The 26,971-nt window shown below is 43.2% G+C and overlaps 1 protein-coding gene across 2 annotated transcripts; it reads left to right on the forward strand.

Annotated features, from left to right (window-relative positions):
- Positions 1–403: 403 nt before the first annotated feature.
- On the forward strand, positions 404–25,609 carry sptbn4a (spectrin, beta, non-erythrocytic 4a). 2 transcript variants are annotated; one of them, XM_019857711.1, is made up of 19 exons: positions 410–1,502; positions 12,203–12,466; positions 13,244–13,477; positions 13,550–13,639; positions 13,702–13,980; positions 14,058–14,188; positions 14,479–14,683; positions 14,821–15,066; positions 15,179–15,313; positions 16,261–16,502; positions 17,206–17,344; positions 17,435–17,519; positions 17,711–17,922; positions 18,854–20,175; positions 21,135–21,195; positions 21,277–21,545; positions 22,028–22,198; positions 22,358–22,403; positions 24,699–25,609. In XM_019857711.1, exons 1-19 carry the CDS (start codon positions 1,380–1,382, stop codon positions 24,993–24,995), a joined length of 4,551 nt encoding a protein of 1,516 aa, XP_019713270.1. In that variant the 5' UTR covers positions 410–1,379; the 3' UTR covers positions 24,996–25,609. The 2 variants fall into 2 exon arrangements, with proteins under 2 accessions (XP_019713271.1, XP_019713270.1); XM_019857712.1 differs by lacking the exons at positions 17,206–17,344; positions 17,435–17,519; positions 17,711–17,922; ... (4 more) ...; positions 22,358–22,403; positions 24,699–25,609 and having other exon boundaries at positions 404–1,502; positions 16,261–16,506.
- The last annotated feature ends 1,362 nt before the right edge of the window (positions 25,610–26,971 follow it).

Genomic DNA, 26,971 nt, shown 5'->3' on the forward strand with positions numbered 1-26,971 from the left:
AACAGAGGGCTCCCATTGCAGATTGTCTTAAAGCAGCAGCGTGAGCACTGATCCAAATCAGTCAGTTGCGCTGTTGCTCATGTGTGCATGCAACCTCCTTTCCCTCTCATTCATTGCTTTACAATGACCCCCTCCTCCATCCCAAATCCCGCTCCTGCTCCCGAGCGCAGTCATTTCTAGTGCAGAGAAATGTCCCTGGTGACACTGAAGGATGACGCAGGCGCTTTCCTCCATTCGGTGTCTCACCAGCCCACCGCCACCTCCCAACACCATCTTTTACCTCTTCCTCCTCTTGCCTCCTTTTCCCCCCCCTTTTAGATTCCCTCTTCCTGCCTGCCTCTCCTACACTCATATTGCTGCTTCTGCCTATCTCCCTGCCTCTCTCTCTCTCTCTCTCTCTCTCTCTCTCTCTCTCTCTCTCTCTCTCTCACTGCTCTGGCACTGCAGTGCTGATTGTGATTGCACACACACATACACACACACACACGCGCACACACGCACACGCACATGCACCCACACAGACCGTTGCTGAGAGGCAAGGACTGCACCAGCACGCGCCAACCGCGGCTGAGCTGCTCGCGAGCATGAGAAAGGCGAACCGAGGCGAGAATGTTGTGCGCTGTCTCACGTCAGCATGCATCATTGCAGCGGTGGCAATGATGCATTTCAAGAGCAGATAGCTTATGTTATCCGGCCTCCTCTGCACTGCCTCTGCATCCTGTTCGCCCTGCTCCTCCCACTCGAACTCTTCCTCCTCCTCATCCTCCTCCCGTCTACTGCTTCACTAGACAGGACTATAGATTGACCGGGACAAGCGAGTGCTGGATGATCAGGTTTGCGCCGGCTGAAAGATTTCTCTGTGGCGATGCTACACTTACATCTTCACCGATTCCTGGATTTTAATTGACACGTGAGGCAAGAAGATAACTCGCCACCTGCAGGATATCTTGGATGTGTGTGTGTCACTCCTAGCCAGCAGTTGCCATTGGCTCATTTCCTTGTTTTTGCTGGTTGTTTTTGCCTTTCCTGGCTAGCAGGCACTGCAGCATCAGGACCGCAAGACCAATGAAGTAGTAGGGCATGTGGACCCAGGGCAATCCGAACTAAGGGCTTGAGTGCTTCCATTGCTACCACTGCTGAGGTGCTTATCTTGATTTTTTTTTTTTTCTTTCGGCCAGAAAAAGAGAGTCTGGTGGGGGTGGGTGGTGAGAGCACAGGTATCCGGGCCCCTGCAGAGGCGAATAGAGCAGGGTGGCTCGTGCGTCGAAGAAGCAAGCAGGACGTCCTGTGGGAAAGGGGCGGCTCAAGCGTTGGCCTCCTGATGGTGGCTATTTTTGTCTCCCCTAGCTGAGTGACTGGGACAGCAGGTGGAAGAGAAGATGCTTATGGCCCGAGACACGGCGCGAGATGAGGCTCAAAAGCTACACAGGAAGTGGCTGAAGCACCAGGCCTTTATGGCAGAACTGGCCCGTAACAAGGAATGGCTGGCCAAGATAGAACAGGTGAGTCGATGTGATCAGGGCATGATGCAGGATGGAGAGGTCACACGGAGCAGGTGAGTCAGACGGAGGTGGGAGTGGGGTGCCACGTTCACAAGATGGCATTTCTGAGTTGTTGTTTGAAGCTAGTAGAAATCGGGAAAGGTGTCATAACTCATTGAGGGCATCTTGAATAACATTCTCAAGGTTATGAATGTTGACTGGGCTTTTCACATTCACAGGTGACATGATCGCTTTGGCCTCTTTTTGCAACAATGTAAAAGAGTACAATTGCGTCAGTCCACCGTTTAGCTTACGGTTGATTTTTGATTCACTCAGACGTTCTCAGCAGCCGGAATCAGTGCAGATCTTTCAACATACGATGTTGTCCTATAGTCATAAAGAAAGGCAGGTTTTATTTCAGACAAAAATCCAACTTTGCTACTATGCTATGCTATGCTATGGAGATATCCTCTGCCTCGGTGAAGTTAAGGTGGGCTATTGACATGTAAATTAACCCATGTTAGCACTCCACGTATTCCATGTTGCAAATATGTTGCAATTTCATTCAGGAATAGCATTCCCAGTTAAATATGTTCCCATTTAAGCATACAGGTACTGATGATGATAAACTGATAGTGTGTTTTGTAATGTAAACTCTTCGGCATCTTTCTGCATTACAATTAAAATGAGAACATTATTTCTGACAAAAATCAGATAAGATATGATGTGTTCTTGGGATGTTTGAACTTAGTCAATAGAAACTGTAATACAAATCAATTTTTGTTTTGTAAAAAAAAATGCAATAATCTTTAGACATTAATTTACTGTTGTCTTCATGATTTAATATGCATGATATAGCAGTGTCACTAATTATATCAATGGCCCTTGAAGACGAGTCCTGTAATGTATCAAATTCGCCATTTTGGCTGTCTACTGTATATGTAAAATGTTATTTAAGTTTAAGGTAATCGTCCTGAACACATATTTTGAAGACGAGGCCCACGGACTGAACTGTCACCGCCATATAATTTTATGTCGGCCACCAGAATTTAAAATGTGTATGGTTGCCTTATAATAAGGCTTTATTAGACTTATTAGTAAATACTCTTCACTGAGGGGTGGCATAACTCTGATGTGGTGAAAATGAATTTGATCATAACCCTGGTCTAGACCCTCAAAAAGCGTTAGCAGACACCATGGCTCTATTTTCATGATCGACGTGAATCCTGCATGGCGCATAGTACAACTGCACCGAGGTGGGTTAAGCCCAATATTGGTAATTTGGCAGACAGGCGCTGGAGGGAGTGTTGCGCCGCTGTGGGAGTGGTCACAGCTAAATTAAAACATGGCCAATCGAAGCGGCTCCTTTTATCCTTTTTAAATGCGGCACGCTAGTCGCGCACATGGTGGAAGCACATCTGTGCTGTAAAGTGGGCACCTGGAAACCAAACCTCCACCTCCGATTGTTCTTGTAAGCTGTGCCGCCAAGTGGGATGATTTAAGAAATATAATACAATGATTCAGAGGGTTTGATGCCCTCTGTGCACATATTGAGGATTGAAATACATTCTGTTCGACCAGCTGTTTACTTATGGGCCACTGTTAGATGTGCTCTGAGCAGCTATAAGGTTCAGATCAAATTTCTGCCACTGAATTGTCACTACACCAGATGCTTCTCCAAGACACTCCTTCTGCTGGGCTGGCCATCCAAGCTCAGCTGAGACCAGTCTGTCAATTTGGCAAACGCGCATCGAGCCTTGCAGTCATCCAAAAATTAGGATCCGTTGGCTTCTACCTTACGGCGTTGGTTGACAGAGCCACATGAGTTTAAACACTGTAAGGAGCTAAAAGTGTACTTCAGTCAATCCATGACCTACTCTGACGGGAATCGGTTGTAGTGTCCTGCAAAGTTTGTATACAACAGCACACAACTTTAAATACCAGCTGAAATTAAGCAACATTATCATTACAATGTCAGCAGTGTGTACTTGGTGTGGGACAGAATATCGCAATGTCGATGTCGCAATGTTGTACACTGCATTGTTATCCGTCACGGGTTTAATAGGCCGCCAGCATCAGGTCAGATCGACACAATTCTGAAGCACTAAATTACAAATTTGAGCTACTAAAACTTTAAGGGATAATGGGTAGATATTACCGTATTTTCCGGATTATAAATCGCTCTGTAGTATAGGTTGCACCATCCATAAAAAGCATAATAAAAAAGAAAAAAACATATATAAGTCATATTGGAATACAAATCACATTTTGGGGGGAATATTATTTGATCAAATCCAGACATGTCATCTTGAAAGGCAATTTAAAATAAAAATAAAACCAAGAACAGACTGAATAAGTGTACCATAAGCTAACGTTACCTGACGCATAAACAACGAACTGACAATGTGCCTGCTATGCTCACGAACATATTAAGAGTTATTCAGATAACGAGAGCAAAAGGAACAAGTTTACCAAACCATCAGTGTCACTCCAAATCACTAAATCCACTGAAATCTTCATCCTGTGTGTCACTTTTAAACAACTCAGCCAACTCGAGGTAGAAAATGCGGCGCTTCCTCGTCTATGTCGCTTACGTCAGACTCAATGTCGATTTATCCACACAGGCCTAGAGCGCCTTCTTGCGGTTGAATGTGAAAATAACATGTGAATTAATGTACTGATGTGTTAGTAATTTCACACATAAGTCGCTTTAGAGTATAAGTCGCATCCCCGACCAAACTACGACAAAAACTGCGACTTACTGCCCAGAAAATACGGTAGTCTGTTTTTCTATTTCTCCAGTTATATATTAGCCATGTGATCTTATTTTCTTACAATGTATTGACATCATCTCTGTTTTGTGCCGTTTGTTGTCCTTGGCAAAATATCGCAATAACATCACATCGCCCTATGTGCTGCAATTCCCAGCCTTAGCACACAGTTTGGCAAACTGTCATTAAATATTATTAAATACGATTCCTTGATAAGCATTTCTGAAAGATGTTACTTTACAGACTGAAGTTGTCTACAGAAAATGCAAGTGGAAAAAATAAGAATGTTGTGTGTGTGTGTGTGTGTGTGTGTGTGTGTGTGTGTGTGTGTGTGTGTGTGTTTTCTATTTCAATTCATCCAGAAGAACATTTGTGAGGTCATGTTTGATGATGTTCATTCAAAAGGTGGCTCTGAGTGAGCCCTCGAGTTCTTTTTACGCCAAACTGGATGGATGGTTTGTGTCGTGGGCCGTCTTGTGCTCGAAGCGAAAAGGGGCCTTCTCAAAACTGTTCTTGCAAAGATGAATGATTGAGGAGATCCATCAATCCATCCATCTCTTTTCTACACCCACAGTCCATGTTAGGATCGATGTAGGCTGGATCCCAGCTGATTCTGGGGGTGCGAGGCGTTGTAAACCTTCAACTGGTTGATAGTCTATAACAGGGCACATTCAGATGAGAAGTCAAATACAATTTTACACCAATGGGCAATTTCGGTTCCTCACTTAACCTATCGAGCATGTTTTTTAAAATGTGGCAGCCACAGAAAATTCGCAGGTCGATGCGAACTCCACAGAAAGGCCAGAGAAAAAACTCAGAACATCTCAACTGGGATCCAAACGTGCTTAGCGCTACTCCATGCCCCTAATATGTTTGGTAAATTGTTTTAAATGTCATTAGGAAAAAATGTATTGGGAGATGAACCCTTTGAGGGACAGCGGTTACTATAGTGGACAGCTTATCAGGTTACAGGTTAAAAAAACATATCCTCCAGGGGCATAACCCCCAATCGAAGAAAAGCTCGTTTGAGGTTGGGAAGCTCCGGTATGATGCAAATGTTTTTGTTTTTTATGACCATTGGTTTTAGCAAGTTACTGGATGTGAGATCACCTCTTTAGAATGTTGACAAGTGATGTTGTGGAAACACTTATGTGGACTTGTCCTGGGATCCTGCAGCAGAGTATAACCCCTTGTTCTTATTGATACCTTTCATCGTTGTTTAGCTGCACATACAAAGAGAAATCATTTTTGGAAGGCGGTGTAACAGGTCCTGATTAGGGATGAACATTTGATAAAATAAGGGATCAATTAATCAGTTTGTATTTAATAAACTGAGCTTTGAAAGGGATATATGAGTCCTGTGCTTTGTGTCGTCTTTCTCTGGCTTCGCTCCGTATTTTCGCAGATAAGTACTTACATGGGCGGCACGGTGGGCGACTGGTTAGCACGTCCGCCTCACAGTGCAGAAGTGCAGGGTCTCGATTCCGGGTCTGGCCTTCCTGTGTGGAGTTTGCATGTTGTCCTCGTGCCAGCGTGGGTTTTTTCCGGGTACTCCGGTTTCCTCCCAAATTCCAAAGACATGCGTGGCAGGTTAATGGAACACTCAAAATTTTCCCTAGGTGTCAGTGTGAGCACGATTGTTTATCTATGTGTGCCCTGCGATTGGCTGGTGACTAGTTCAGGGTGTACCCTGCCTACTGCCCGAAGACGGCTGGGATGGGCTCCAGCATGCTCGCGACCTTTGTGAGGATAAACGAATAAAAAAATGGATGGATGGATGTTTGGATATGGAAACAATGTTATTCCTTCTCAATGCATAGAGTTGGAACAATTATATTTTGGGACAAATACAGTCCTGTGCATGGGACACCTGAAAAGAATTTTTGTTTCATCAATTTAATAATTGAAATTTGAATGTCACTCAGTAGGACACACACTTCAACGCCAAGATCCCAACAAAAATGCAAAAACAATTGTGACGCATCATATTGATGTTTCTTTTTTCATATGTTTGTTGAGTTGGTCATCTTGCCTGTTTCCTTCACCCACCGCCATCATTTAAGTTGTTTAAATGATGGCGAGCTTACCCATGATCTCTTGTTCTAAAATATGGATGGATATTTAAAGCATCATCGAATCACAATTCCCGCTCCTGGAAATTTGATACCATTGTCAATATGAACTGGTTACTGGTCATTCTGGGGAAGGTTGCACGAGGCTGTTTCAAACCAGACAACGCTTGTTAAACAGCATAATAAGATTGTGCTGAAAGGGCCAAACACGTTGGAAGAGTAATTACAAGGTCTGCCTCGCAGATCTAGACCTGATTCTCCATTGGGACATCTCTGTGTTGGGTTTAGAGTGTTCCATTAAAATGTTCATGGATTTGCTCTTGGTACAAACCCTTTCAGGGACAGCGGTTACTGCAGTGGACAGCTTATCACGTGATCCGGTTACCGGTTATCATTATTGGTGCATGAAAGCGTGAATGGAAGTGATTGGGAGTGGGAACAGTTGTCTGCCAGTTACCTGTGATCCTCATGAGGATAAGCGGCATGCATAGCTGTCCTGTAAGGTTTTGTGCATGTCTCGACTGAACGCATTATAAGTCGACTCAATACCATATCTGGATGCAGACAGAAACGTAACTCGAAGAAATGGAAACCTACAGATTGACTGCAACCAGTCCAAAGTGTCCATCCTAAAAAATCCTGAAAAGGTTCTGGGTGAAACATTTATCAATTGTAGGCAGTGCTTTAAGTAATATTTCAATCTTAACAGCCACACATGTTGACCAGTGTAAACATCACAATTAAAAACAATCAAACTCCCAAACTCTTAACTTTGCAAAGGTGAGCCATCTCTCACTTTTAAACCTTTGTGATAGTAACACAAGTGTTAACGAATGTTCTCTTCTCACATTCATCTCTTAACACCTTTAGTCCAGGCTGAATCATTTCTCACAATACGTGTTAAAAAAAATAAATACACAAAAGGCAAATGAAAGAGCTAAACACAGAGAGAAGTCCCTTCGCTGAACAGAGGTTTTGCCGGGTACACTTTGGATGGCATCATGCATGACGTTGGACCAAACACATTGGAAACTTCCTGGAAGTGTTTGTTGTTATTCCTCAATGTTACTAACTCAGACGTATTTGACATTCAAGGGCCCACTGTATATAAAAAATAACCAAAAGAAACTGATGGAAACATTAACATTAACAAAGGACATCAGTATCAGCAGTTGATATTTGTCATGTCGATATCAGGGCTCACCAACCTTTCTGAAACTGAGAGCTACTACTTGGCTACTGATTAGCGCAAAGGCTCCCAGTTGGATACATAACAAATGTGCTCAAATTATATGTTTTGATTAATAATTCACGATATTGGTTTATGTGAAGACACTGCTCCTGTGAATGATTTCTCACAATCATTCGAAAATAAATAAATAAATAAATATCATCATGCATGAAATTTTCTAGGAGCGTCTGCTGGTTTACATTTTCAAATAATCACTTGGACAACATTCTGAGAAAATGGAGTGGCCCGTCACTGGTGAGCTATTTTTTTGGAACAGGCTCGCAGGCTTCTCATGTGGTTCCGGAGGGCTACCTGGTGCCCGTCAGCAACCACATTGGTGACCCTTGGTCTATATACATCAGTGTACCGTGCGCTCGTGTTTTGTGTGGCTGGCATAATGAATCGATATCGTAGGAGCACATTTGGGTGCTACTACGAACCCTTGTGTGCTCACTTATGCTCAAGTAGGTCAATGACATGAGAGTGAGAAAATGATTTTGTTCTTCTGTCCAGTTTTATGATCTGTAAAGAGATTTTACAGATGAGTGAAGACAAAACTTAGTGTTTTGGTAAAAATATAGTGAACAGTCCAGGTTAGGGGTGTACCCCGCCTACTCCCTGAAGTCCGCGGGGATAGGCTCCAGCACACCCGCGACCCAGAGAAAACCCACGCACAGGGAGAGCACACAAACTCCACATAGGAAGGCCGGAGCTGGAATCAAACCCGTTACCTGTAAGGTCGAAGCGCTAACCACTGGACCTGTATTAATGGAACACTCTAAATTGTCCAATGTGTGCCCTGCAATTGGCTGGCAACCAGTTCAGGGTGTACCTGCCTACTGCTCGAAGACAGCTGGGATAGGCTCCAGCATGCCCACGGCCCTTTTGAGGATAAAGCGGTTCGGGTAATGGATGAATAAAAAAAGAGGAGTTAGCTTCACCCTAAAAAAAAAATCGACATCAATACAACACTGAAATCCGATGCACTCATTCTTTCTTTTATCAGCTATTGCATACAAACTAGCTCACAGACTCATTTTGACCTATATTATGTATGAAACAGTTGGAAAAAAAATGGCATTTTGTCGCATGGGATTTTTAAAGCCTGCTGATATTTTGCCTTGTTTTTTCAACAGCACAGCCACTTGCTGTCAAGCGTTCACAAACTGGACTTTTGTGGAACTGGCATGGGTTAAATTCTAACTCAATGTGCTGTCAAACCATGCGGCCAGACCACGCTTTTTTTTTTTGATTCATTCCTCAGTTCTTTGTTTAGCAATAATTTAGCTCAGACGCAAATGTTTTAAATTTAGTTGATTTTTATTATATGAAGCGTGTATACATACAAATGTTCTTGTTGTTCTTAAAGCTCAAAAAGGCCGGACGCATCTGGACAATTATCAGTGCTTTTTGCATAAATAAAAGAGAAAGAGAGAAAGACATATAGCATGTGACGTGGTTTCTCTTTTCCGTCTTTCATCGGTGTAATTTTGTCAACAGAAAACAAGCTCTCGCCTGCCTCCAATTTTACTGCTGCATCAGCATTACAGGAAAGCCTGCGGAATTTAGAACCGTATCATAATGCCATGCGGATGCAATTTCAACATTGTACCGTGTTAGCCACGACTGCGTTGAAAAAAACGATCACCTCGCAGATGTTCACTGGAACCAACTGTGCAAAGGTTGTACGACAGCACAGTGCACCCGCAGCCTGATTCCCACTCCTGTGATTTGCCTGCTTCCTTTCCTCCTTTCCTCTTTTCTCATCTGCTCTTCCCCGGCCACCACCTCCCTCTCTGATTTTTTTTTCTCCTCTTGCCTCTGTGTGTCAGTAAAGCCATGAGAGGAGGGAGACTGCTTTCTGCTGGCTCTGCATTATGAGAGGGAGAAATGAGGCTGAGGGACACGAGAGAGACTGAGCACAAACAGCAGTTCAACAGCAAGGCTGTGCCAAGAGAAGGAATGCAGCATTGCATTATGAAAACCAGTGAGGAGATAGTCCAGAGCAAAAATAACTGGAGAAAAACTGAATTTTTCTTTGAGGTGTAGAATATGAAGGTTATGACTACATTTCTTTTATCAATCCATGAGGAGAAGTTGGTACCTCTCCATTGGAGTTTACATTTTAGGGAAATGCTGGACTAAAGTGAACAGTTGCTAAATGACATAAAAAACAAATCTTAATAATAATCTTGTCTTAAATAAATTGAATGAATTTCAAGTTCCGTGTCTGCAGCGCACAATTGACTGCAGGACTCTTCAAGCCACACCGCCCTAATACAGGATGCACTGTGGATTCCTCCATCATGTCTAAATTCCTGCATGCTACAGCATTGAGGCCATGGCTGTATCGGAATCCACACATGACATTGATTTTTAACCTGTAAAATGCAAACACATTTTTTTATCTCAATTGGAGGAGCATCGGAAAGTTTCGAATTCCAACACTAGTTATGAAGAGCATTATAAGAAACACAAATGTCAGCCATTCAAGCATCGCTGGTAACAGTTAGTGGATCTAATCAGTATTTCCTATTAGTAACTCAATAATCTTGTCTTAGAAAGAAAAGACCAGCCTGACTGGTGCAAAAGAAAACAGCAGATATATTGACTATAATGCATCTCTTTGGTCAGAATCCCTCACAAAGCACCCACAGCAAGAAAAAGCTCAGGTACAGGACAGAAAGAGGTGTATTCGACTTACCGTGCACTATTTGTAGGTCAGCCCGAGGCCAAATTTTGCTCTATTCCCTGCCTCTTTGCAAGCAGGGGGTTGCTGCCTTGGCATGGAGCTATGTCATTCCATGTTATTTTTGGCTACAGACCCGAATGTATCTACTGCCTATTTTCTTTTTTTTTTTACCCCAGTCCCAGCAATGAGGCACAATGTACATATCAAGGTTGGATTCTGAGGTTTATTAGCTCCCATGCGAACGATGACCAGAATTAGAGGATATTTTGGCTTAAAAATTCTGGAAAACTAAACCTTCACTTTTCTGATTTTCTGCCACATCGTCATCAATAGGCGGCACAGTGGGCCAGTGGGCCAGTGGTTATTGCGTCGACCCCACAGTGCAGAGGTTCAATTCCGGCTCTGGCCTCCCTGTTTGGAGTTTGCATGTTCTCCCACTTGAACGCTCGAAATTGTCCCTAGGTGTGAGTGCGAGCGCGAATGGTTGTTCGTCTCTGTGTACCCTGCAATGGGCTGGCAACCAGTTCAGTGTGCCCCCCGTCTACTGCCCGAAGACTGCTGGGATAGGCTGCAGCACCCCCCGCGACCCTTGTGAGGATAAGCGGCTTGGAAAATGAATGAATGAATGAATCGTCATCAATAATAGGTAATGAATTATGAAAGGCTGGATTAGCACAGTTCACATCAAATCCGGACAAATGTTAGTTTTCTCTCAGGAGTCGAAGCTGTTTTTTTCAGCTAGCTTTCAACCTTACCTGCGTAGATAAGTAAAGCAAAAATAATTTAAACTAGGATTGTCTTATTCTGATCAATTAAATAACAGGGTTGCATGAGGTAGAGTGAGACATTCAATCAAGGCTGACTCATTCATTCATTCATTCATTTTCCGATCCGCTTTATCCTCACAAGGGGCCCGGGGGTGTGCTGGAGCCCATCTCAGCCGTCTTCGGGCAGTAGGCGGAGGACACCCTGAACCGGTTGCCAGCCAAGCGCAGGGCGCAGACTAACAACCATCCACGCTCACACTCACACCTCGGGACAATTTAGTGTTCAATCAGCCTGCCAAGCATGTTTTTGCAATGTGGGAGGAAACCGGAGTGCCTGGAGAAAACCCACGCAGGCTCGGGGAGAACATGCAAGCTCCACACAGGGAGGCCGGAGCTGGAATTTAACCCAGTACCTCTGCACTGTGAGGTAACCACTGGACCACCGGGCAGCCTCAAGGCAAACTATTTTATTAAAATGTGAAAAATAGAGAAAAGAGGACATACCTTTTCTCAATCCATTCTTTTGGAATACAGTACTGTTTGTTGATGTCAAGTCCAGCAAATCATGGGATTCACTTCTTTGCGGTTCTTCTACTATGCTAAAAACGGGGATGTACGTTCCATCAATAAAAAGTAGTATTTAAAATATGATGTTTATAAAAACAAATGTTCCCGGGGTTATAAGAGACAGCAATGAAACAAATTATACACAAAAATGACATTTAAATTTCATTTCAACAGTTTTATTTGAGATTCAATTTGGTCATCCACGACTAAAATGTCCTCCAATTCTGGAATAACCCACCTCCCAATGTTTGATTGCCGGCGTAGAGGAAATTGGACAGATTCAGATGCGCTGTATTTCGAATGACAAGACGGCGTCTATAAATCGAAAATGCTTAACGGCCTTTTTCCAGCTGTAGTGTTCTTCATCTTCTCCGTATCTTGTACTGAGGCAGCAGCTCATCTCATAAGAACCATCCCTTGAAGCTATGGCTGACATTAATGGAGAATACAAGGGAGAAGCAGAGTCACTCAGCCAAGAAATGACAGTCTCCCACATAATGCATATTTTATACTAAATATGGCTAGCACTGTTAGCACTGATATGAGGATTTGTATCAATCTGTGCCGTCATGCAGTCTTACCCCTATCAGTTTAACAATTGTTCCTGTTTTCTTATCATAGGAGGGCCAGGGGCTGATCCAGGAGAAGCCAGAGCTACGCACAGTTGTGCAGCAGAAGCTCGAAGAGATCAGGGAGTGCTGGTGTGACTTGGAGACCACAACCAAAGCCAAGGCTCGCCAGCTCTTTGAAAACAACAAGCCGGAGCCGGCAGTGAAAAGCTACTCAGACCTTGACAACCAGCTGTCCCACTTGGAGCAACAGCCCCCCCAACTAGAGCAGGCACATCATCTACCCACATTCAATGAGCAGCTCCAGAAATTCCAGGCAAGTACAGTATTAATGAATTTACAGTAAATACCGTATTGGCCCAATATAAGATGGCCCTGATTATAAGACGACCCCCTCTTTTTCAAGACTCAAGTCTGAAAAAAGACTTTTTGAACACCAAATAATTTTTTATACAGAAAATAATTACAGTACATCTGAAACAAATGATTATAACAATATATTTGAGAGAAAAAGCATGTTATTTTGCCTCATTCAAATCTGAATATCTGAACATTTAAATATGTAAACTAAAGTGCAATCACATTCGTAAATGAATTGTTTCTGGTTTTTGAAATGTAAATTACATCATAACTTCTCCTCAGCTGCCGGTTAACCTGGCCAATCTTCGACCCACTTTTATCCAGATTGTCGCTACGTTTCTCCGTTTTCTGTTATCTCTTCTATTATTTTCTTCTCTTTTCTTTCTTACCGCTATTTTTTATTTTTCTTCTTCGTGCTACCACTATTTTTATTTTTATTCTGCGTGACAGGGGTTCACTTTGGCCCGGGGAGTCAAGTTCAGCATTCGCTTCAATGATATCTGGCGCCATCTAGCGTCGTGATTGGGTATAACGTCTAGACCCCGAATATAAGACGACCCCCACTTTTTCAGTCTTATTTCAATGCAAAAATCATCGTGTTATATTCGGGCCGATACGGTAAAAGTAAAATATTATCCAGAAAGTGGATGGATGGATGGACATTGCATAACTTTTGACACCACTTAGTTCAACCTTGCTATGATTAAAACTCGACTGCATCTTTTTGGCATAGGCTATGGAGTCTAAGTTCGGGGATATCTACAAGGATGTGGAGGAACTGGGTAGCTTGCAGGGGGTTTGCCTTCCCCAGCGAGGTCTGATGGCAGGTGACAAGGAGGGTGGTGAGCAATCAGGCATGGTGGAAACCCGCATCGTTCGCCTCATTGAGCCCCTGAAGGAGCGACGCCGCATCCTGCTGGCTTCCAAAGAGATGCACCAAGTCGCTCAAGACCTGGAAGACGAAATGGTTAGCTCCTCATTTTCTTCTTTTTTGAAACATGCCCGACCATTCCATGACCTCATTTTGATGATTTAACAGCTTTGGATTCAAGAGAGGCTTCCCCTGGCATCATGTAAGGAATATGGGAATAATCTCCAGAGTGTGCAGCAGCATGTAAAAAAGAACCAGGTGAGGATCACAAAACTTTGAAACAAACACTTCTTGAGATTTACTTGAGATTGGTCTTTCAGACTCTCCAGAGGGAGCTGGCAGGCCGGCGGGCGCGTGTTGAGGAGGTTCTGGACAGGGCGGGAATTATCGCATCACTGCGCACTCCCGAAGTGGAATTTGTGCGTGAAGGGGCCGGCCATGTGCGGCAACTGTGGGAGGTGTTGCAGCTGGAGTTGGAAAGGAGATCCGTGATGCTGGATGCAGCACTGCAGGCTCAACAATACTACAATGAGGCAGCCAAAGTGGAATCCTGGTTATCAGGTCAAAAACTCCAGCAGGCCAATGACGAAAAAGGCACGGTACGGGCAACGCTGGCAATCAGTTCATTTGTCAAACCGCCACTCCGGTACACAGATCCACTTCTGATCATTTGCAGGATGAGGCGAGCACCCTGCAACTGTTGAAGACTCACCTGGCTCTGGAGCAAACAGTGGAAACATATGCAGAGACTGTTGGCATGCTGTCCCAGCAATGCCAGCAGTTGCTCGAGCTTGGACACCCAGAGAGGTGTGACACGACTCATCATTTCACTTTCTGTGCACCTTTCAAGCACAATCTGTAGTTTCAGAAACATTTTTTTTTTACCTTGAACAGTATAGCAGTGCAATATTTACATCGGATTCAGATTTGAGATTTTCTGTGCAAAGGACAAAGTTCAGTTTCAAGTGCATCATGTTCAAATTTACAATAGTACTTGAGACATTAACAGTTACTGTGCCAAATATGGCATCTATTATGTTTTTATGCAGTAGGTGTAGTACCTGTATGTCTGATCTGTTATTATTGTGTTTCCTCAGTGAGCAAATCACCAAGCAGCAGTCCCACATAGACAGACTGTATGTTTCTTTGAAAGACATGGTGGAGCACAGAAAGATCAAGCTGGAACAGCAGTACTGGCTTTATCAACTCAATAAGGATGTAGAAGAATTAGAGAAATGGATCACGGAACGTGAGACTGTGGCAAGTTCAACCGATCTTGGCCAAGATCTGGAGCATGTGACGGTGAGAATGGCGACGTCGCAAGAATTTTTTTTTCAGCTAACAGCCAATCAGTGTGATCAGTTGCCCATCATCGATCATGGATCACACGAATAACATTATACAGCACCGCATGACATTATTTCGATATATTTTCTCAGATGCTCCAAGAAAAGTTCACCAAATTTGCCTCCGAAACAAACAACATTGGCCAGCAGCGGATGGAGCAGGTGAACAAAATGGTGAATGAAATGATCGACTGTGGCCATTCGGATGCAGCCACCATCGCTGAGTGGAAGGATGGATTGAACGAGTCCTGGGCCGACCTCCTGGAGTTGATGGAGACCCGCAGACAGATGCTGGCGGCATCCAACCAGCTCCACAAGTTTTTCACTGACTGTAAAGAGGTGTGTTCCAAGTTAATAACTGCCTGTGTTACAAGTGTCTCTTTACGCGGTTTATTCGTCTGGCTTATATTTTAAAAAGCGCTCGTGATGACGGCTCGGTCTGGCATTGTAGGTTTTGGCTCAGATCGCAGGGAAGACGAAGCAGCTGCCAGAGGTGAGGGCATGCCAAGCCAACATCACCAATCCAGCCACCCTGCAGAGACTCATGCACTCTTTTGAGCATGCCCTTCAACTGTTAGTTACACAGGCAAGTGTTATAATCTCTTCTATGAACCGCCAATCACGTAACTTCATTTATTAATGTGGTTTTGTTGTGCTTTCAGTTCATATAGTGTGCATAGTTAATCAATTACCATATTTTCTGCACTATAAAGTGCTTTGGATTGCTTCATTGAATGGCCTATTTTAAAACTGTTTTTATATATAGGGTGCATGGAATAGAAACTACAATAGTGGCTGTGGTTGCGCTATGCATCCACTAGATGGAGCTATGGTAAAGGGAGTACAATACAATACAATACAGCTTGTATTTATAGAGCCTTTACAACCAACAAAGCCATGAGAACTGGTCACAAACAAGTACTGTACATGCAACATATAAATACAAATGGCATTACAAAACAATAAATGAAATACAAAAGTTATGAAGACAATTGATTCAACAAAAAAGGCACACAAACCTCGTGGGCTCACATTCACAAGGGGCTACATATCCTTAGAAATCTTGCTTGTCTCCTTCTTCCTTCATTTAGTCAGAAGTTAACGATACTTTTTGTATTATGTTCGTTTCATAATGGCTGCGCAGAGCTCACAGAGTAGTTGTCTGTTGGAGTGTGTGTTGGCCAATGCACATGTATGTCAATTAGTGTCGGGCAGAACTTTTTTACGTTACAATTGGTTGCTGCTAATAATCACCGCTAGATGGCATAGTAACACTAATAGGGAAACAACTCAATGGGGAATATAAAGAGACTGGAAAACCATATGTAAATCGCATCAGATTATAGGGTGCACTGTAGGCTTTAGAGAAAATGTAATCCTTTTATGTACGCCTATGTACAGAAAATACGGTATGTATTATACATTGATACAGATTGTTTTGGAGGGAGCTGCACCTCTCTTGACTATTCTTTGACAGTATCGATCAACAGGGATTTAGCTACGATGAAGTCATTGCATCCTATCTTGGTTCAGGTACGACAGCTACAGGAGAACGCTGCGCAGCTGCGTACTATTTATGCTGGCGAGAAGGCTGAGGCCATAATGGTAAAAGAGCACGAAGTGATGGAAGCTTGGAAGGAACTCTTAAGCTCGTGCGAGGCCAGTCGTGTCCAGGTCACCTCAGTGACAGACAAGGTGCAGTTCTTCTCAGTGGTGCGCGAAAATCTCATGTGGATGGAAGGCATTATGGGCCAGATTGGATGGGACGAGCCCAGGTAAGATATCATCTACTGTTCTTGTGAACATGTTTGTATTGGAGCTGGGGTGCCCAACCTTTATTGACCAAAGATCCAACCTCCCGCAATCGACCTGTTAACGCACGTGCACGCAAACACACGTGCGTATGCATGGGTGCGCAAGTGCGCATACGCACCCACACACGCACACACATGCCATGATGGCCCTGAGCATGAACAAAACTGAAAAATAAAGATCATGCGCCACCGCAGGTTAAACCTGCTTTTTTATTTTATTTTAGTTTTTAAATACTTTTTTGTGAAAGTGAAACTGATAGGATGCTTAGGGTGCCGTGTGCATGAACACAAAAATACATCATATTAATAACACGCACACAGAAAAATATCTATGTATGGGGCACTCCTGTAATAGACTGTCAAGTGAGGCTGCAGTGTCACCTTGACCGAAGTTACAATGATAACGCCCTTCAATGGTTCAGCGTCATGTAATCAAAGCTTTTGAGAGTGACTCAAGTTTTCAACTCATTCAAAAGTTGCTAAATGTATTGGAGTAAATATCAATCAAAAACATATATTTTTTTAAAAATAGATGACCGGCCTCAAGACCAAAACTGATCTCGAGAGCTTTAACACTACCATGTACTGCAGCTCAAGTTATATAGTATGTATTGTTTTTTGGTTTCTTTTTGTAATCTGTAATTCTAAACCTTTCTTGTTTCAGGGATTTGACTGCATTGGAGGTCATGATGAAACAACACCATGAGCTGAAAGCCAAAATAGATGGCCGCAGCAAAACTATCCAGCAGTGTGCAGATCTCGGCAAGATCCTTATAGCTGCCGGCAACCCTGCATCAGAGGAGGTCATGCACATGAGGATAACCACACAAACAACATGTTTTTCTCAAACTAAATTGATCTTAATCATACGTTTTTTTGGTTCATGGCTGTAGATTAAAGAGAAGTTGGATGCCCTTTTGGCCAAGCAGAAGGATCTTGGGGAGAAATGGGACAAACACCAGGAACGGTTGCAGCACAGTGAGTAGCTTACTTCTTGATATAAGACATTCTTTAAAAAAATAAGAAGACTAAATGTATCGTTCTCAATGTAACACAGGCCTAAAATAGCGACATACTATGATATGACACACAAATGCAAATTAACTGTGCCCCATTCATCATAATGTGAGGTGATGGTTAACGGGTTAATGGGAGGCTGTCTTCTTCAGAGCATGAGCGATTCCAGTTCGCCCAGGAGACGGTGAGGGCTGAAGCCTGGCTGAAGGCCAAGGAGCCTCCGATCACCTCCAAACAGCCAGAAGGGGGGCAGACCCAGGCCCAAACCGATGAGGTTGAGCAGCTCATCCTTCGCCACGAAGCCTTCCGCAAGGCTGCTGTCACCTGGAAAGAACGCTTCAGCTCTCTCCGCCAACTTTCCGCAGTAAGCTTGACTGTGGCTGAATGTTGAATGAGTTTTGATATCCACAGGGAAAAAAAAATGTGGCAAATTGTCGTTGTTCGGCATGCATGGATTTATGCCAGTGGTTCCAAAGTGTGACATGTCATATACCAAATGTGTACCACAAGTAGTATGTGGGCTCCCTGTTAAGGAACACAAAATAATCAACTCAACTCAACTCAACTGTATTTATTGAGCACTTTCAAACAGCCATCGCTGCATACAAAGTGCTGTACATGGAGCAATTTAACATATACAACAAACAGTCAAGCAAATCGGTAATAAAGACGGTAGAAAGCACCGAACAGCAAAACCAAGAACAAATCTAAGTCATGCTGAGTCAAATGCCAAAGAATACAAGTGAGTTTTGAGGCGGGTTCACTGCACTTAGCACAGTTTAGTTATATTTAACTTTCAAGTTCATTGAAATTTCAATTTTCCTATATTTTAACCAAGTGTTAACCCTTACATGCATCCTGTAACCTGATAACATGATAAAATGTCAACTGTCCCTGAATGGTTTAATATTAAAATTACATAATGCTACAGTGGCTTACAATAACACTGAATATCCATTTTTGCAAAAAAATAAATCAATAAAAACCTTCTGTCTCATTTTTGGTGAACACTTGGACTTTCGGTGCTGCTGCCATATTTAAATGTTGGTCCTGATGGGGGTACTTGAAGAGTATTTGATAGATGGTTCTTGTCTTTGCATCATTATGGCCTTAAAAGCTTCTCTCATGAACCACGGTCTTGCTCATTGCATCACATTTTTTGTTATTATTTCCATATGGTATGGCTGCCAAAAAAACGAATGAGCAAATGTCCGAGTCATTTTCGACAACCGCTATGCTGCTTCTGTATTCCTCCCTAGTATATGTGCTGATAATTACGTCAACTCCTTTTTCAGGCAGAGAAGAAAAAAGAGGAAGACAAAAAGACACCGCTCGCCAGTCGAAGGATGTTCCCGCTATCTTGTCTGACTCCGAGCGGACCCTCATTCGGTTCAACTCCATCTTTCATGAGGCAGATGGTACATGCCCAAATAGAGCCCACCCCCTTACAGACAAGCGTGGAACCAGCTGCCCCTTCTGCAAACCAGAGATTGTCCTCATCGCTCGCCAGCTACAACCCAGTCCTAAATGGATCGGGCTATCACGGGCTGGAGCCTCAATGTAGTGGAAAGTTAGTGAACCCCTCGTATCTTGGGATGAACCACCAGGCCATTGGTGGTGGGAGTGACTCTGCTTTTTCAGTGCTGACTTCCCACTGTGGAGGACAGGACACTTCTACTTACCCTGGAATAAACAATCAAACAACTGATAGTGCTGAGAGTTCTGGTTACTTTGGACTGCCTGCGAGTTGCGTGGGTGGCTCCGGCTATGCCATGCAAAGCCATCCAGGCAGTGGCAGGTTAGGAAGTTCGGGTAACCTAGCTCAGGAGCAAAGCAGTGGCCCGATGGGAAGCCCTGGGTTTTTCCAGCATCAGCATATGGGAAGTTCTGGATATTTGACACAACAAAATATGGGAAGTTCCGGTTACTTTACACAACCTCAAAATATGGGGAGTTCAGGATATTTGGGACAGCAGCCCAATTTAGGGAGTTCAGGATATTTGGCCCCACAACCAAATTTGGGAAGTTCAGGATATCTAGCTCAGAATTACCACAGCCCTGGTGGAATGGGTAGCTCAAGCTATCTTGCACAAAATCATTACAGCAGTGGAAGTCTAGGCAGTTCGGGTTACCTGGCGCCTAGTGGTGGCATCATGGACCCAAAAATGGCTTATGCATGGCAACACTTGAAAGCGGACTTCATGCAACCCGGGATCAATCACATCCACAAGGCTGTAAACCCGCTCCTCGAGGCCACGAGAGTACAAAGGGAACAGTATGGCGATATCCCGATGGCAGACATGATGGGCCCAGAATCAGGACTGGACCTACTCCACGGTCGTCTCCAGAGGGATCCCCGTGGCAGCCGCTCAGACCCTCAGATGGACCACCTGAGGCGAGAGAGGGAGTACAAACTGGGTAGACAAACCTCCAGCGAGCAGGAGATCCAAGCCAGGCTGAACGAGCTTCCGATGATTGTGCGTCAGGAGAGGTATCGAAGACGCTTGGAGAGGCAGTCATCCAGTGAACAGGAAGGGAGTGGCAAGCAGAGGCTGCAACGGCAAGACTCAAGTGACCTGGAGGGATCTGTTAAAGATGGCTCCGACAAACGCTCACTGTAAGTGAACTGGTCAAACTGGTGAAAATGTTTTTGCAGACAGTTCATTTGGGGCGCAGCGCATTTGCCAGTGTGTCCTGATTTTTGTGCAAGTGCAAGGCTCACTGTGTGTGTTTGCCAGTTCGGAAGCCTAGTCTGCAGTGCAGTGAGTGTTTCCTTGGAGATGCACCGTGCGGCGTGTTAATGTGGTGGCAGAAAATCGGCCTAAAATTGCACCTGTTGCCATGTCGAGACGCTAGTGTTCGATTAGCACGCCATATTTAAAGGGAATGAATAGAGCCGCTTTGATTGGTCTTGAGTGATGCAGGCTGTGAGCACTCCCACAGTGGCCCATCCCTCACTCTAACAGTTCTGCCGGTCTGCACTTATCTGTGAAATTACCAACACTGGGTCTAACCCGCCTCCGCACAGGGATACACCAAATGTCACTCCAGATTTACACCAGTCCCAAAAATAGAGCCTTCAGCACACATGCACACAACAATGACAGCCGAGTAAAAACAGGAGATTATTCATTGCCGTTTTTGAAAAGTTTCATGTTTAAATTATAATGATATGTGCTTGCATGGGTTTTCTCTGGGTACTCCGGTTTCCTCCCACATTCCAAAAACATTCATGGCAGGCTGATTGAACACTCTAAATTGTCCGTAAGTGTGATTGTGAGTGTGAATGGTTGTTCGTCTCTGTGTGCCCTGCGATTGGCTGGCAACCAGTTAAGGGTGTCGCCCGCCTACTGCCCAAAGACAGCTGGGATAGGCTCCAGCACGCCCCACGACCTTTGTGAGGTTAAAGCGGATCGGAAATGGATGGATGGATGCATTTCATGCTCGCAATTGCCTTTGTTGTCAAAAAAAATTGCCATGTCATAGTTTTTATCATTTCTCAGTGGAAATTTGACTGGTCTGCTTTCACTGTGTTCACTTTTCATGGGTGACTCATGTTGTCCTCGATCACTGCAGGGAAAAGAGATCTACTATGGCGGAGATTGTAGAACAAGTACAGGAGAGAGAAGCAGCACATGTAAGTTATCACTTATAGTGATACAGAATGACGCAAGTTACATCATGCTTTTCTATCGTTTTCTTAAATCTGCGTTATCAGGCCAGAGGAGAGCCTTATCGACCTCCAAGCAGTCTCTCAGCTCCGGTGACACGTTTTGACGGTCGCCCTCGGGCTCGAGATCGACCGAAACCAAGGAGGAGGCCCCGTCCAAAAGAACCAGAGGAAACTCGCCGCTCTCGATCAGCTCCAGCTACCGGCGCCCCGACGACACCGCAGCCACCTTCACACACAGCGCACAATGAAGGATTCCTGTATCGTAAAAAGGCCACCAGCTCTGATCTTGAAGCTCAGCAGAGAAGCCCCACCAGGTATAAAGCTGCCCCGGATATAGACAGTGAACTGAACCTATGAGTAACAGTGGCAGAGCTATGTGATAGTCAGGGATGTGCTAGGAACAACAAATCCTAACATTGTTGTGTGGAATTGTGTGGAACCGGGTCGAAATGACTCTTTGACTGTAAAAGGTTGCCGACCCCGGATATAGACAGTGAACTGAACCTATGAGCAACAGTGGCAGAGCTATGTGATAGTCAGGGATGTGCTAGGAACAAAAAATCAGCCCGGGAGGAATATACGACGGTGGCCATCACCTACCCAAATAATCAGGGATTGTGGTGTGTGTGGCGGCACTGGTTCGCATATTTGCCTCACAGTACAGCGGTGCAGGGTTCAATTCAATAATCATTGATACGCTGACCTGTGGTGAGTGACTTATGTGAATTTGTAGCTCTTTGCCAGAAAAAGTGATGGTTTTTAAGACATCTATTTGCCTCTCACCTGTTTTGTGCAGCAAATCCTGGGTTAATGTCTACTGCGTGCTAAAAGAGGGCAAGCTGACCTTCTACAAGGACGCCAGAAACCACAACACAACATACAATGGAGAACCATCTGTTGACCTTTCCAACTGCTCTTTTGATCCTTCGTTGGGATACAAGAAAAAGAAGAATGTTTTCATTGTTCAGTAAGATCAATTTCAAAATCATGATTTTGTCTTCATGCATAACGTTCTGTTGGTGGATCGTTGATCGGAAATGGGCAAAACACCTGACTCTTCTGATGTTAGCTCTAAAGCTTTGTCAAGCATGAGAAACTGATTGTCACTGTTTTTCTTTTCTCTCAGAGTCAACGATGGAAATAATTTATTAGTATTTCATGCAAAAGATGAGGTAAGAGCATTTGGCAAGTCGTGTCGAAATGGAGATGCATGGGAAGGCAAACATTTGGATGATCCTTATTTTTTTTAAGATTTTAACACACCACCTTGGAGGTCAACTCAATATTTTTTTTAATGCTATTATAGATGTTTGAGGCGGAGTTGAAACATAAATGAATTGGTAACAACTACTGTATCAGTAAAAACAAAAACAAAGCCTGTAATGTATCATATCATATCTGACTTCCGGGTTGAATGAACGCTGGCGCGTTTGGCTGCCGCTGCTCACCCGCACTGTGTTTTATTGTTCTTGTTCCTGATTGTAAAGTGTCCTTGGGTGTTTTGAAAGGCGCTTATAAATAAAATATATTATTATTATTATTATTATTATTATTATATCATTTATTCATATTTCCTTTTAAATACATTGTTACTCCAAATCTCAAAATCAAATCCGTGGCAGTGGTAGACTGAAGCAAATTTTTGTATATTTCATTTAATTGTTTCGCAAAAATTTTAAAAAGCCTTGTTACTCGATGCATCCTTACAAGAGTGAAAGTAGCTGCTCTTATTGAAAAACGCCTAGCTTAGTCTTTTATTTGCTTTCGCAAAGCAAATCAAAAGCCCCAAAAATTGGCGACTCGAGTCAAGTCATGTGACTTGAGTCCCCTGTTTCTGCTAAATGAATAAGGAAGGTGCATCCAACATGGGGTGTCTTTAACTCTTTAAGGGACAGCGGTCACTACAGCGGACAGTTTACCATGTTATCTGGTGACAGGGTGCATGAAAGGGTTAATCTGGCCAATGCGCAAGGAAAATCTTCAGCACTCTGGAGTGAAATATGTGGCCAGTGTCAATCAGCTTGGCCTGAGCATCTTGTAAAGGGTCCTCAAGCAGAGTAATGAGCCAAAATAGTCAGCTAAAAACACACGAGACGACAGGTGCAAAAGTCTCATTGAGAGTTACCTAAATGCTACACACAATATTTTTACTCTCTCATTTGTCTTTTTATAATGGAAGGATGTCAAATTGCCTGTGTATCGAACGAAACGAATGTGCTAAATAAGAATGCACTTAAGACTGTACAGAAGACTTTTTCACGAACGAAGGAATGCTCAAGTCAACATTTTTGATGAATGCATATTTTCAGAGTTAACTCATTAGTCATATTGCACTAATCAACCTGGACAGAGATGCATTTACCAAATGAATAATGAGAGACACACTTGTTGGAGTGGCTGGCGAGTGTCTGGTTAAGATTACACCACTCCATATTTTGTTCCTATAACCACAGACTAACTTCATTATTTTCATCCTCTTTGCCCACTCCCCGCGAGGTCACTTTTGGAGTTCATCCTTGACCCTGTCACACACCAATAATGATGACCTGTAACCTGATGAACATGATAAACTGTCCACTGTAGCAACCGTTGTCCCCTGAAAGGGTTGATGTGCTCACTAAGTAAAAGTCTCACAAGTCTCACAGGATATGCCATACCTGTTAATTTGTTATAACTTTAGAAGCCGCTAGGGACTTTGGAGATCCCACCGTGTTGCAGATCAGTGGTCCCCAACCCCCGGGCCGCGGACCGGTACCGGTCCGTGGGTCATTTGGTACCGGGCCGCAGAGAAGAATAAATAACGTACATTAATTCCGTTTTATTCATTTCGGAATCTGAAATATGTTTTATTTTGAAAAAATTACTGGATTCTCTGTTACATCCGTCTATAGTATGTTACTCTTGACGGAGGTCAAGGTGAGCTTCTCAGTCACTTGATAGGCTACCGCTAAAATAAAAACCAGCAACTAGCAAAATGAGTAAAAATGTCTTTGGGAAAGGGAAAAGGCCCAGCCAGGAGACAGAAGAGGGGCCTACGACTTTCAAGAAAACGAAGGTTACATTAATAGACAGTATCAGGAGTCCTACTTAAAATACAGATTTATCTCAAAGGGAGATTCCCACGCATCAAGCCTGCATAATATGCGGCGATGGTGAGACGTATTTTTCATGCACTTTGTATTTGCGCTGTATCTTATTTTGAAGGCACGTTTAAATGTTACCATAGCGGCCAGAGAGTGTTGCTAGGACGTTCCTCGCATCATTATTCGTGTTCATTATTATCCTGTATTTAGAAAATACCAGTTTTCATGCAGGTCGTATCACATTATTTTGTTGTATTTATCCGCCACACCTTAAAGGCCGGTCCTTGAAAATATTGTCTGACATTAAACCGGTTCGTGGGGCAAAAAAGGTTGGGGACCGCTGTTATAGATGATGGTTGACCGCTCATCTCACTTTCTCTCCAGGAGGATCTGAAGGCTTGGACTTCTAACATCACCACCTGTATATCTGAGCATGAGGCCATGGCCAAGTGGGACAAGCCCGGCACATCTGGCATGGACCATGACCGTTCGGAGAGGAAGGAGAGGTCGGAGGGCGATGCAGACGCCAGGTCGGAGAGATCGGAGCTCGTTGGCGAGGAGAGATCTGAGAAGGAGAGGTCAGAGAAAGGGGATGGCTCAGACAAGTTAGACACATCAGAAATTGCTGACAAGCTGGAGGGTGGGGCTGGGGGCTCCAGCACATCTGGAAAGAGCAAATGAAGAGCCTACTTATGTTTTAGTCACTGACAATTGGTGGTTGTATGAATGGGAAGCATGTTTGCAGAGCCCCAATCACAGAGCCGGAGGTTACCGGCCATGGACAAGACTATTGTAACTCATCTCCCAGCCAACCTCTCCACGTCACCGACTGCAATGCTTCGGTGCTTGTTGGGCCACCTGCTGGTGGGGGGTTGTCATTGTTTAATCTCTTGGTTTCATCTTTCGATATATTTCAGTGACTGATGATACCCTGTCGATCTCTCTATCTGTCCGTCCGTCTCGATGCACCTGAAAAAGAGGTGACTGAAGTGTTCACAATAATGAAAAACTTTTTAAGCAATATACTTTTTTTTAAGTTATTCTATCTTGTAGTGAGAGATAAAAGCAAATGAAACATGAAGTAGTGGCAAATGTGACGATTCGGTCTAATTTCTCATTCATGCTCGGTTACCCCTTAGATACTTAAAACATACGAAATCTTGAAGACATGTAATCCCACCCCATGGTAATCATAGATCATGTTATTATAATGGAATGCTGGTGTTAGCCACCAAGCTTTTTGGGGGGGGGGGGGGTCGTGAAATTCAAATTATTTTTTTGATCCATGCCCTGAAAAAAAACCCAACAAAAAAGGGAGCTGTCTATCAAATGCTCTCGGTGACAGGATTTGACATAATGCCTTTGTACACAAAATCTGAACACTGCATGAAATCTAATAGTCTCTTAGTGCGCTTGTTTGACTTTTTTTTTATGTTCTTGAAAATGTTTGGGGAAATTGCAATAATTTAGTGTGAGGAAATCATTTTGCAATCATGGTTCGCAAAAGTAGGGTTGTCTTCCATCCACAGTTATGACTACTCCTTGATCAGCTTTTTGAATGACGGGAAAGTGCCCCCAGACTCCCGCGCCCCACCATTTTTTTTTTGGTTCGATATCCTTATCATTTATTTCCCAACAGAATTTAACATTGTGTCTGGAGAAAAAAAATGAAGTGAGGGAGAAGCTCTCTGTACCGTTCCGTATTTTGTTTTCAAATCCAGATTGTCAATTTACCAACAGTGAGTTCAAATGCAAATCTGTTCAAAGTCATGAATTGTATATACCTATCTTTGTGTGTATATCAATAAACCCTGTGCGCTAATAAAACAGTACACTAAAGTGAAATGGGTAAAAAGTAAAACATTTATATTAATCCACTTAAGTCAAATAAAAATGTTACATTTAATGGAAAATATGCAAATTAGAAGTCACGAATGAATTACACAGCATATATTAAGTACACTAATATCTAGTTGTATGAGCCACTTTTACCAGGGGAAAAGCAGCAGGAAATACTTCAAATACGCTTGTATTTTTATATTCCTATGTTTCTTATATTGGCCCACAGCCCAAATAAGACCATCTAGAGCTGATTGAGTTGTCAGCGTGTTTGTGAGTCAGTGTGTTCAATGTGTGTATTATCAACATGCGTATGTTCGAGAAATTATTGGTGGCGAGCACAGAGTTCTGCGAGATTACCAGACACACTCTTCACTCTTTGACGTGTTTGAGAAAAATAGAATCTAAATGTGAACAACGTGGCCATTTATGACATGTGCATAAATTCCTGAAAATAAGTGTGCATTTATCTGCAGCTGGAGGCATTCTGTAAATGTCAAGTTGAAGTTTCCCATTTTCTCATCGTTGCACCTTATATATATATATATATATTATATATGTGTATATATATATATATATGTATATATATATGTGTATATATATATATATATATATATATATATATATATATATATATGAATTCAAATAGTCTTCCTTTCTTTGTGAACACCAAAAGATACTTTCCAATTCAGTAGTATTAGGTTACCCACATGAGGAATGTAGTGACAACGTGCTGCCCTTCTGCAGCCTTCAAATTATTCAAACAAGAATAGATGAGCTACCGTATTTTACGATGTGAATGTTATTTTCCTGTCACC

This window comes from Hippocampus comes, unplaced genomic scaffold, assembly GCF_001891065.2.
Source record: "Hippocampus comes isolate QL1 unplaced genomic scaffold, H_comes_QL1_v1.1 scaffold248, whole genome shotgun sequence".
Classification (NCBI taxonomy): Eukaryota; Metazoa; Chordata; class Actinopteri; order Syngnathiformes; family Syngnathidae; genus Hippocampus; species Hippocampus comes.